This window comes from Adiantum capillus-veneris, chromosome 20 (genome assembly GCF_014529385.1).
Source record: "Adiantum capillus-veneris isolate H3 chromosome 20, ASM1452938v2, whole genome shotgun sequence".
Taxonomy (NCBI): Eukaryota; Viridiplantae; Streptophyta; class Polypodiopsida; order Polypodiales; family Pteridaceae; genus Adiantum; species Adiantum capillus-veneris.
This window is the reverse complement of record NC_140950.1, coordinates 8,643,258-8,656,298: the sequence shown is the minus strand read 5'-3', so window position 1 is coordinate 8,656,298 and position 13,041 is coordinate 8,643,258. Positions and strand designations below refer to the sequence as shown.

The window sequence follows — 13,041 nt, the reverse complement described above, 5'->3', positions numbered from 1 at the left end:
GAGAGGGTGGGGGGGTTGCCAAGAGGAATATAAGGTGGGAGGGGGCAAAGTACTAGCGCTATTGGTATCTCAAAGTCTTTTTTTTTAATTAGTTTCAAAGGCCCACTTTCCTTAATGTTGAAAGGAAAGTGGGCTTTCCTTTTAAACTCTCTCTCTCTCTCTCTCTCTCTCTCACACACACACACACACACACACACATTCTATCATTGTATTATGGCTTTGGGCAAAGAGGGGGTTGGAGGGGGGGAGAGAGAGAGAGAGAGAGAGAGAGGTGGGGGGGTCGGGGGGTGGAGAGACAGATATAAGGTGGGAGGGACAAGGTGCAAAAGAGAGAGAGAGAGAGGGGGGGGGGGGGTGGAGAGACGGATATAAGGTGGGAGGGACAAGGTGCGAGAGAGAGAGAGAGAGAGAGAGAGAGAGAGAGAGAGAGAGTGGAATGTGCGGATGCAAAGCTTTAAGGTAACATTAGTCCCACTTGAAAAAAGTAAGGGAGTGCTTAAAACTCTCAAACATTTTACATTAAAACTTGTGAAATTTTTTTGAGTTTCCTCAAAGAGAGCTTGGCATCTAAGTGAGATTTTGTTATTTTAACCGACTAAAAATACATTAAATCTTGTTTTTTTACAAACAATGTGTGTGTGTGTGTGTGTGTGTGTGTGTGAGAGAGAGAGAGAGAGAGAGAGAGAGAGAGAGTAGGATATTGAAAAGCCATTAAATCATGCGTTCTTTAAAAGAACAAAACAGCGCAACAAACCAAAGCTTTATTCTCATCCAGATGAAGGTAAAGTTATCTCAAGAGATAACTAGAAACTACAACTGTTATGGAGAAATGGAGACTTGCTTTCCCATATGCATAAGAGGTAGAGAAAAGAGAATCCTGTTACCTGCCACCATCACCCACAACAAATAGTCAAGTTAGTCCATAGGGTGGAAGGCAGGTGTCAGTGGATGCTCTTACTTGTTATTGATGTCACCCTATCTCTAATACAAAAAAAAAGCAAATAAAATTAACTCCATATCCACCTGGTTAGAAGGGTCCATGGATGAGCTTGTGTAACAAGGATGCAGCCTTTTGAAAAGTAGGTGTTTGTCTTTTTTGTGGGTTATAGTCTTGAGCCTTATATAGAATCTCTCATACTTGACACACTCCCAGAGTATGGTCGTGAAGAGGAGGGAGTGGGGGGTACTCAAAACATCATCAAAAATTGGGGGGTGAGTGGGGGGTCAGAAAAGGGAGTGGTCTATTAAATTGTGAGAGGTGGGGGATCTTCTAGACCCAAAAAAATCTCACGCTCCAAGTTTTGCCATAAAATTTCTTGTGTGAGGTTGGGAGATATGAGTAGAGTACCAAAAAAGTAAACCAAGGGGGTGGTTTCCATAGGAGTATTATGGAGAGAGAGAAATACAAAGGGACCCACCTCCACCCACACTAGGAGCAATAGGTTTGTAATTCCCTGGATTCATTATTAGGGGGCACTAGGCCCCCATAGGGGTCCTAGTGCCCGCCAACCATAAGAAGCTCAAAGACTTCTTCTACTTCACAAGTGTAAGATGAAGCTGCAAACTTTTGAAGGTGCCCTCTAACCAGTCTCCATAAATTGGCTTTTCTAAAGCCATTGTAACAAAATGCTTGGATGAGAGATTTAATATTTTGGGCTGCTTTAGTTGGGTTGGTGTTGCAAAAAAGAATGGGCTTTAGTTATGACTTTATGGGCCAGTCTGAGGGTCTATTACTAGCCCTTTTTAGGTATTTGATGGGGTGGAATGGAAGGTTCTCATTTTTTGTGTGGAGACTTTTGATGAGGGAATTATTATGGATTGCTAGGTGGAGATTAAGAAAAATAGTACTATTTCCTACTTCACCATCAATTGAGAGGCAAGCAAGGTAGGTGGAATGTTCTTCCATAAAAAGATGAGGGTTTTTAGAATTAATGATAAGGATATCATCGAAGCATCTATAGAGGGTTCCCAGTTGGGACAGAAGAGGTTTAGTGTTGGGTGACTTGAGAGTGTTGTTTAGAAAGTCAAACTCCAAAGAATGGAGATAGAGATTGCACCATAGCGGGGAGCATGATAACCCCATAGGGATTCCATTAGATTGTCTGTAGACTTGTAGACTGACTCTTGGTGTTGAATAAACATGTTGTTTATTAGCAAAGAGTTTAGGTCGATCACTTGTTGTTCATTAAAAGATAGGCCTGATTTGTATGCATAGGCTAACTATGTTCCTTCCAAGCAACGGGTAGGGAGTTTTTTAATGGAGATGAGAGGGAGGTGAGAAAGCTACTTTGATGAGTTTTGAGATGTGAGCTATAAGGCCAAGTGGGCCTTCATGGGGGATGTTCTCATAACATTTTTTTATATCCCCTGAATAGAGAGGGAGTGCGCGTGATTTGGGAGATTGAGAACACAATCATAGATTGAGTCAACTACCCACCAAGATTGGAGGTGAATGTTGTGGCAAAGGAGAGCCTTTTGATTGAGATTATTTGCTCATTGTTTAAGAAAAGGGGTGCAAGATTTTAAGAGGCAGGCCATGAGAAGGGAGATTTCTGAGTAGCAGCAAGCCGATCCACAAGTGAGCCATCTAAAGGTGTTTTTTTGGCTTTTGAAAGAGGCCGAAATAAAGGGGAGAGAGTTATGCTGAATAGTGATAAGGGATGAGAAGCTTGCTTGAATATGTGCTAGCGTAGAGTAGACATTCATAGCCCAAGGTTCAAAATGGACTATGAAGTCTTTTGTTTGCTTCTGAGATGATAAGTTGCTTACATACGATCACTGGATTATTGGCAGCCTTATCAAGGTAAGTTATGAAGAATTGATTTTTGAGCGAGTCAATTTCAAGAGATAAGTCTGGGTGCAAGCTGTGTTGCCTCTTGATGGGTAAGAAGTTTGAGCAGTATCCGTATAGGGCTTGGTTTAGCATGTCCTTTGTGAGGATAGTGGGGATACGAATGCAACCCAGAGCGGTGAGGTGTTCCAACACATTGAAATTTTTTGAGCATGCCTCAAGGAGGTTTGGGGTTTGAGTGGAGATGTGTCCTAATCCATTAGTGAGGATTTTATTAAGTGCGGGGCTGGTCAACAGCGAGCAGTCTGAGGTTAGGATGTGGACAAAATGAAGGTTAATTATGCCTTGGTGAAAATGATTACAATTGCAATTCACGGAACAATCATTAAAGCCAGAAAACACTGATCTCGCATTGCATCGTTTGAGTTTAAGAAGCGGGGCAAATGCCCAGGTGAAAATAACCTCATCCCAAGCTTGGGGTAGTTACAATATTGAGGCCAAAAAAGAGCATGACAAAGAAGTTTCTTACATTCGGGATATCCAGGAGGGGTTTGGCAAAAAAGATGGGGACCAAAACGGATTTTGAAGGGGTTTTTTTGGCTAGGGAAAGGCCCATGTGCTTCTCCGAATGCCACAAGATGCTTTTATCTTTCCAGGTGAAAATACAGGGTGGCGGCACGTGGAGGAGAGAGAGGCAAGTATGCAGGGAGGTGTCTTCTGCAAGGCCAAAGGCAAAGAGAGAGCAAGATTTCGTTTCCATGGGGAGTGCAATAGAGCGTGACACACGTGCACGAGAAGGGGGGCGGTCTCTTCTCTCTCTCTCTCTCTATGTGTGTGTGTGTGTGTGTTGGAGCTATGGAGGCATCGATAGAGGTGTTTGTCAGGCAAGTCTAGTTGATGACAATGCCTATGACGAATCGGGGTGGGTTTGGAAGAAGTGTCCATTGTCACAAGCTATGGTAGGATGAGCAAGAAGAGTTGGGGGATGCACAAAGTGCTGAAAGGTGGGAGATGTGTTAGAGTGCTAAGAGTTGGGGGATATAGGAATAGAGGGACGAGCAGAGAAGAGGGGATAGAGCAATACGAAGAGAGAGATAGAGGAGTGATGGAGCTACCACTACTTTTGGGGGGGGGGGGGGGGGGGGGGGGAGAGAGAGAGAGAGAGAGAGAGAGAGAGAGAGAGAGAGAGCGAGCTTGGCATTAGTTTGAAAGGGAAAGTGAAAGCTTAATTTCCTTAATGCTGAAAGGAAAGTAACCTTACATAAAAGCTTACTTTCCTTGCATTAGTAGTTTGAATGGACCACAATATCTTGGAGATAGCTTAAAGCCTTAGTCTAGTCTTGATGCTTTCCTGTGTGACGAGGGATACCTTAGTTAGAGGGATACCTTAGTTACTCAGTGGATACTTCAAGTTATATCATGGCTCATGCTGAAGTTTGTTTAAAATGCCTTTGGACAACCACTGGATTGTGCGGCACTCAAGCTTGATGTAGGCTTTTTGTTTGATTGTGATTTGTTTTTGCTAGCCTATATTCGCGGATGATCCTACCTCATTATTTTGGTGTCTTGAAAGTTGTTCCATGTTCTTCTCTTCTCATTTTTAGTACTTTCATTGGGTGCTCCATGCTCACGAGAGTGGTCTGCTCGATGTGCAAAGCTAAATGGGGTTGAGGTCCTTTGTGGCTTTGGCTATGGCTCTACACAATTTGGTTTGGTATTTTTGGAACCCTTAGAGAAAAATCCAATAGGGCTATATACTATAACAGTGCAATGAAACAAGTAGGCATGACAAAAGTTTTTTTTGGGGTCTGATTAACTAGAATCTAACTACATCCTGCTATGCATTTGGGGTGAAAAGGGGACGCATAACACATGGAGAGAGAGAGAGAGAGAGAGAGAGAGAGAGAGAGAGAGAGAGAGAGAGAGAGATGACATGCGTCAAAAGCATTGGGGTAGAGAGAGGGAGAATTTTCCCTCTGCAAGCGACACATGAGGACGAAATGGCAAAAGGGAGAGATTGCATGTGTAAGAGTGAGCATCGGATGGTGTGCGTCGAGTCTGTCTCTTTTCTTGCTGGTTGTCAATGGCAGTCGTGTCTGCCGATCCACTAGTTAATGGTGTGGCAAAAGTTGTAAAGTAGTAAAGCAAAGGTGCTATGCTGCATTGAGGAGTGAAGAAGGCTTGAGTGGAGAGAACTACCTATCGTGCAATTAGGCCTATGCAGTGAATGAAGGAGGAATTCGCAAGTTGAGTCAATAACGACCTCGTGGAGCAGAGAGACACTAAAGGATGCGAGTAGGGGCAATGGCTTGGAGGAGGGAATGATGGCGACATCAGCATTTACTTTGCTTTAAAAGTGGTAGATTGCATGAGTATCTACAAGGTTAATTAATTGCAAGGTTAATTATTTGAAACTTTGAAAAGTGGATATAGGTAGGTGGCTGAAACAAGAAAGAGTATAGAAACTTCAAAGAGGAGAGAAGACAATGAAAATTGAAGAGACGAAGCATGAACCCCACAATCTATATGTATATGTATTCTATAAAGACAGAGAGAGCACACTTTACACACATGTCGAAAACTCCGAGATGAAGACTAAAGTCCAAAAATCCTTTGTGCACCATAAAGAGGGAGAGAGAAAGAGACAGACCGAGGCCGCCGAAGGCCGTACTGGTGTCTTTATGCAATACAATAAATATAAAGTTTTTTGACTTTCCATGAGGTTTTTCATCTCTTGAGACTTGCACCGTCAGCTCCACGTTTGCATTTTGGAAGATTTCAAGACTATAAGATAAGAGGCACTGGGCAGTAGTTATGGAAGCGGCGAGTTGGCGATGGTGAGCAATGCCGGGAGGTCATTCATCGAAGCATCCGACTGCTCTGGACATTGCCGGTTCCAGCATTTCCATTATCCCCGTCATACAGGATGATATGTACAAACGTCCCATGAATCAGGTGCCCTCGCCAGCGAAGCGCCCTTCTCAGTATCGCGACCAGGACGATAACGATGAACCTTTCTCCAGCAGCAGTTATAGGGGATCTGGTCGTCGATATCGGAGTAGCAGCACTGACATGAGCGTGCTAGACCCACCCTCTTTGTCTGTTCCCCCTCTATACCGTGCAGCCACAAGGAGCAGCAACAGCGCTGATCATCGGGGCAGCAAGATGGAAAGCGTTTATCGAGCAGAAACCGAATTGTCAGCGACAGTCCCATCATCTCTGCCTGCTCGGAGCTCTCTCTCTTACAATGAGCACGATGGTTTTCTTGATGAGCGTCGTGCCCAAGCTGCTGCCCATTATCTTTCCCCCAATGACCAGAATATGGATGCCATTTACAAGAGACGTGTGCAGGTATCCCAGTAGTGGTTTGAAAAGACTAAGAGTTGACAACTGGTAGCCCTACATTAAGTCTCGAGTGAGCTTTGGATTTTTTTTTTTTCTGTCTCTATTGCAGACTTAAGAAACTAGGGGTGGACATGAGTCGGCCGGGAATTTGGCGTTGACATATGGCACTTGGCAAGTGGCATATGCTACGATTGAGCATTGGGAATTGCGATCCTATGCATGCTCGTGTAACAAAAGTGAAAGTTTATTTCGTTGTAGAATCCTAGGGTTACACAAGTAAGTTGTAGGATAAGAGGAGGTGTTCGGCGTGACAAAATTGATTGCTTTTGATCAATCAAGGAAAAGCCAATTGGGCAAAATATAGGTTGCCAAAAATATAGGGAACTTCAGTTGGGGTTGTTATGGCATAACATTCTATGTGATACTTTCCTGCGTAGAAAGGTAAGCTCCACTCTCTCGTATGCTCCTTCCACTCTTTCTTCCTACGTTGTACGTACTCTTCGCGACGCCCCTCCCTCATTTTCAACATTGTAATGTAATTTTGTTTATGAGTATATGGGTTTTTCAATAAAATATGAGTTTTTTACAAATAGTACGTACCTATTACGTACCTGAAAGGTGGTTCAGTACAGTAATTCTGTACGTACTAAAACATGCCGTACACTACGTACCTTCCACCTTGGCAAAACTGCTCGAAAACACACACACACACATGGCTGACAGATTGTACGGACAGCATGCCATGTGGCAGTAGTATGGAATCCCGCAAAATGCACTGGCAGACTAACGTGGCAGATTGTACGAATTTCCTCGTTTCACGTTGGCTGTTGACATGGCAAGGGTGTACAGATCTCCGCAATTTGTGCCGATGCTTTTTTGGCAATTTTTGAGGACCAATTGCTTTTGGAGCAGTTTGCTTTTGAATTTAACTGCTTTTGGGGCTCTGCTTCTGGCATCCCTTGTAAAGAATAGAAAGGGCCCAAGGGCCTCACTCTACAAGGCATTTGGACGCAGAGTCTGAGAGCCGAGGACTCGCGGGAGTTGTATTTTGATCAAGCATTAATATGAAAGAAACACCGAAAGGGGCGCCAATCTTTCGGGCCAATCCCTCTGGGCACGTAACTACGCCGGGCCATGTCGACCGGATTGAACTGTGATTATATAGTTGTGAAGTATTTTAAGTGATTCTCTCGTGTGTCATGCCGGATTTCTCGACTTGGGGTGCCCAAGCCTGTGACTGTGGTATCAGAGCATCAAGCGCATGCTTTTCTTAAAGCATACCGGTCCTATCAAAGAGCAGATAGGGCAATTGGGCACTTTGGGAATTGTTATTGAAGTATCTTGGGCCCCCGACCCTCGACTTATTAGCCACTCCCACCCTTACTTCATCGCGCATCGGGCGTGCTCCCGTCTTTATCGCTCTGTCTTACAGGGCATAAGCCAAAAAGAATCCCAGATTAGACATGGGTTCTCGTGGAGAATCTGACAAGATAACACCTCTCAATAGGATGGCAAAGAACTGAAGAAAAGAATAAAGATTTGGGCAAATTTTTCAACGGAGAAGTTGCTAGAGTGAGTACAAGTGTTAACTGCAGGTTTGTTAGACTTACACCACTTTGCTGCTTCACAAGCATAGGGCATGCATGTACGGCTAGTGTGCCTTCGGGCTGGCCACCCTTTGTAGACTGTATCACTATCCGGGCGTCCACTTCCATATATCATTTTCTTGTTGGGTCGTGGGGTATTTTCCAAGCATTTGCCCTACCTCCCCTTGGGTACCTATTTATAGGGGCAAGGGGGTACCCACTTCCATCATCTGGTTATTGTGTATTGGGTTTTCTGCTCATGGTAGTCATGGGGGGCTGATCGCCCCCTCTTCACCATCTCTAGCATTTGTGTTCTCTCTCTCTCTCTCTCTCTCTCTCTCTCTCATGCTTCCACACACGTGCACTCACATGGTATCAGTCTCGCCAGCATTGAGGCACATCTCTGCATTAGGTCCTTCCTCCCGAGAAGAAGACCAGCCAGCGTTTCCCTTCAACAACAGCGTTTCTGCAATTTGCTTGCAAGAGGGGGTGGCGCCACCTTTTGGATAGCTTCCATCCGATGGAATGCTTTGCTATCTGCGTTTTTGCAGGAAACCTTTAGATCTGCTGTTCCTTCTGCTAGCGGTAGGGCTTGGACCCTTTTTCCTCACCGGAAATGCCTTTTCTCCATTTGCGTTTTTGATCCAAATCTGCGTTTTTGGACAGTTGTTGCATTTTCAGCATGGAGGGGCAGCGCTCAGCTGGGTGTGGGAAGGTTTTATCTCTATGTGCACAGCCGTTGGAGGGTTGAAAACAGAGAAAAAATAGCAGGTGCCGAGAGCGTATGAGCACACTGAAAATTGTTGGACAGCAGCGTTTTCATCACCTCGCAGTTGCGTTTTTGGGTGGGCAACAGCCACATGGTTTGCGTTTTTTACAGAGGATGAAGTTACCTTATGCCAGGACTCTCAGTGATTGTTGCAGTACACGGTATCTTCGACATCGGCTTAATCATCTACAGGCGTACGATCCTTGGGAGATCCATTCATTCCAGCCATCATTCGACTGTTGCGCACTCCAGAGGGGGTGGTGACTTGTGGTTTGTTATGGACACACCTATGCACTCATCAAAGGAGTTCACACGAGATATGGCCATGCTCATGGCATATGGGATTCCGACATTCCTAGAGAGGACACCACCATCTTGGGTGGACAAACACTTACCACTTGACCTCGACACGTCAGATCACTTGCTTACACAAGAGCATCTACATGGACTTAGGGAGAGGATCTTGGATCTCTTCTTGAATAGGTTCATTGCTTGGATCTACAGACTGGAGTGGGACTTCAATGCTTTGGACTCTCTTGGAGAGTTTACCTGTGAGATGCGGGAGATTAGGCATCATTATGCGACTAAATCGAGAGTCACCCGGAGCTTGGCTTGGATGGTAGTGCAGTCACTCTTCTACACTCCTGATCATTTGGATTTCTACCTTCAGAGTTGCTTACTGTCACCCTCGGTAAACTTACAGTAGACTTATCCCCCGACTTGGGTAGTAGGCCACTTCCACCTGATTTACATTGAGAGCCACACGAAGTCGCGGTTTGGTGGCATTGTTGGCGCGGATTTTGTTTTGGTTGATACCAGAGGATTGGAGGTAGGAGATACAGGCAATACGGTGCAGACAGATTGGTCTGGCCTTTCCTCTTCTCAGAGGATCTTCACAACGCAGACTACTCAATCTGGCTTCCCTTCTTCATACAAGATCATTACGATGCAGACAGCTTGGTCTGACCACACCTCTTCTTAGAGGCCCTTCACAGCGCAGACTGTTGAGTCGGGCTTTCCGCTCATCTTGGATTACCGACCTACTGACAGGATGCCACAAACCAGTGATGTGGCAGTGGTATGGCTGCCAAGTACACACACACACCCCCGCCCCGCATTGCTAACGTGGCAGGCGCCGTACGGACACCTCCGCAGATTGCACCGGAAAACACGGAAGTTGTACGGGCATGTTGACGTGGCAGATTGCGTACGGAAAAAAAGCAGCTGTACGGCAGCTTTTGGGGCTGTTTCTACTCTACCAATTTGGCGAGAGAGAGAGAGCTTTAGTTTTGCTTTATTTGCCAAGCAATGGCTTGAGAGAGAAATTGCTTTATTTTTATGAAGCTTTTGGAACAGCTTTTGGGGCTCTGCTTTTGGCATCCCTTGTAACTCTTTATAAGTGTAGCTGCACTCCCACTTCTCAGAGCATCTGGACGCAGAGTCTGAGAGTGAGACCCAACCACTCCAGTGTACTTTGTGCAACAGATTAATACAAAAAGAAATACCGAAAGGGGCGCCAGTAATATCTCAAGGCATGGAACTCCGCCGGGCCATGTCGAATCAATTGTGAATTGTGAACTGTTTTGAAGTGAATTCCTGTCGTGTCGCGGTAAAATCTTGACTTGGAGTATCCAAGTTTGTTACAGTGGTATCAGAGCACGGCTGATTTCTCTTCTACCGGGAAATCTGATCCTTTTTACGCGACACTTATGAATTCAGACAGAGATCAGTCGACTTCCTTTGCATTTGGAGATGCGGGAAGAGATCACGAAGAAGATCCACGCGAGGAGTACGGCCCGCCTCCGCCTACTCAGGCGGAGCTTGAAGAGATGAAGCGTCAACGATCGATTGACGATGCAACAAAGATGATGCTAAATTTTGCGAAGGACCCGAAATTTGCAAAATTTATGACCCATATCTCCTTCGACGAGGTGCACTCACAGTGGCGGCAAACCACAAAACCACCCCTCAAACCGGCACTCAAGAAACCTCCTACTCCAAGGATATTTACAGAGCAAGAATTAGAAGAGGTTGATGATACATGGATTTCTCAGATTTTTGACGCGCAGAACAAAGCCGAAAAGAACGACAAAAAGCAGAACAAAGGCTCTGACTTCCCGGGTTATTTGGGTCGTCAGTCTACATTTGCCTTGGCTAGAAAGTTGAAGAAGCATGTGCGATTTGAAGGAGTACCCAGTTCTTCTTCTTCTTCTGACAGTTCTTCTAGCTCCTCTGACTCGAGCGAAGAAGACAGAAAAGATAAAAAGCGAAGCAAAAAGCAAAGCTTCGGAAAGGGCAAGAAAAAGGCAAAGAAGTCTAAATCTCGCCCAGTTGTTGACAGTCTACAGAGGACTCGTCTTCGGATAGTTCGGACTCTGACACAACAGCTTTTATGCAAAGAAGAAGAATTTCTATAAAGCCAACGAGTATGACTTTCTGGAGAATAAAAGCAAGAAAGTCCGAGAGTTTAAAGAAGGTGGACAGTCAATTAAATTTGACACGTTTTCTGGATATCGAGATGCTTTAAAGGCTTTGGGCTTCATACAGCAGTTTGTCATAGCTTTCTCTGGAGGACATTACTCAGAGCACTCCAAGATTCGGAGGGCTACCTCTTACTTCAAGGTAAATGCTCGAACTTGGTGGTCCACGCTTCTATTGAACAAGATAGCGCCAGTTAAATGGCTGAAATTTAAAAGGCTTTTTATTTCTTCTTGGTTGACTCGGGAGTACGAACGCGACATACGAACTACTTGGAACCATCTTCGGATGAGCAAGAAGGATACATTGGACGCATATCGCAAGAGATTCTGGAGCTCTTTTCTACGAGCCTCTTCATTTAAGCAGATCTCATTCAAAGAACAGATTGAGCGGTTTACCTTGGGACTTCTTACAGAGATCCGAGATCACTGCTTAGAGCAAAAGTCAGATTCCATTCACAAATTGATGAGTCATGCGAAACGGGGTTTTGCCATTCATTCAGGCAGTTTGACCTACCCCGTAGATGAAATCATGACGCAAAGGACCGAACAGGCTTCGAACAATGAAAGTAGAAAGAAGAAGATCAACCCAGAAAAGAAAGAAAAGGATGCACGACCCAAGCTCACTCTTCGAGAGAGAGCTCTCTACATTAAAGAGGGGAAGTGCTTTCGATGCGGGGAAACTGGGCACATCTCCGCGAAGTGCCCTAAAAAGGCACCGAAAGAACAAAATGACAAAGATGAAGACAGGCCTGAGGGTTCGAAAGCAGCTGAGGAACGTGGACGAAAAGGCAAGATGAAAGTAGGACTAGTTCCAGATTGCATGGGTACTGACCCAAGCACGATTGACGAGAGTACATAATTTTGTCGAGCTTGGGGCAAAGTGAAAGACCAAGAAGCCCTTATTTTCTTTGATGGAGGAGCCAAGGCCTACTTCATTTCACGTGAATTGGCGGCGCATCTCGAGATTACTCCCGATCGGATGGGACCACTAGCGGAGGCAGTTCTAGCGGCACTCGGCAGGGACGTAGCCATTACACCTGTCATCGGCAAACTTCCTTTGCATTGCCAAGGGTATTTGGGACATGAGGACTTCTACATAATGCCCTTGGAAGGTTGTGATGTCCTCCTGGGAATTCCCTGGTACCACAAGAACAATACCGTGGTCGACTATCGGGCGAGAAAAGTGAGTTTGACTACAAAGAAGGGCCGAACTATTGTACTTGATGTGAAACTTAAGGGCGAGTCTGTCCCTATTGTATCGGCTTTGGCATTTTCAAAATTAATGAAATCCAATCTGTTTGTTTATTCGATCTTTTTGAGAGAGTTGAATGATGAGAATAGGACAAATATGTCTGAACTTGATAAAGAACGCCAAGATTTTCTCCACAGTCATGCCGATTGCTTTTCAGAGGACCTGCCAGGTGAGTTACCACCAGCTCGTTTTGAGGATCATACCATTGATGTGATACCTGGAAGCACACCACCGAACTGGCCACCTTACCGTGTGAGCCGAGCCCAAATCGAAGAAATTATGAACCAAGTGAAAGACCTCTTGGAAAAGGGTCTTGTCCAACCTAGTACTTCACCGTACTGCTCTCCAGTGTTGTTGGCTTTGAAGAAGACGGATCTTGGAGAATGTGCATCGATTATACAACTCTCAACAAAATCACCATCAAGAACAGATTTCCGATTCCTAGGATCGATGATATTCTTGACCGACTACAGGGATCCTCGTGTTTTAGCAAGATCGATTTGAAGAGTGGATATCATCAGATCCGAATCGCGCCGGGAGATGTCTACAAGACAACTTTTTGGACGACTTTTGGGTTATTTGAGTTGTTGGTGATGCCTTTTGGCCTAACCAATGCTCTTGCGACATTTAACCGAATGATGGACATGATTTTTTGAGAGTACAGATTATTTGTTGGCACTTTCTTTGACGACATTATTGTTTTCTCCAAGGATGAGGCAGAACATAGAGAACATCTGCTACAGGTCTTTCAGGCATTACGAGATCACAAGTTGGTGATTAATGCGAAGAAAAGTGAATTTTTCCTGCCCGAGATACAC

General features: G+C 45.0%; 1 protein-coding gene across 4 annotated transcripts in view; it reads left to right on the top strand.

Moving 5' to 3' along the window:
• Positions 1-5,538: 5,538 nt before the first annotated feature.
• LOC147432059 (uncharacterized) overlaps positions 5,539-13,041 on the top strand; it is a 134,254-nt gene continuing 126,751 nt past the window's right edge. Inside the window, exon 1 of one of the 4 annotated variants that reach the window (XM_086491873.1) lies at positions 5,539-6,142. In XM_086491873.1, coding sequence (XP_086347999.1) covers positions 5,636-6,142 — 507 coding nt within the window. In that variant the 5' untranslated portion in view covers positions 5,539-5,635. The remainder of the gene's footprint in view (positions 6,143-13,041) is intronic. The other 3 variants (XM_086491874.1, XM_086491872.1, XM_086491875.1) reach the window with 3 other exon arrangements.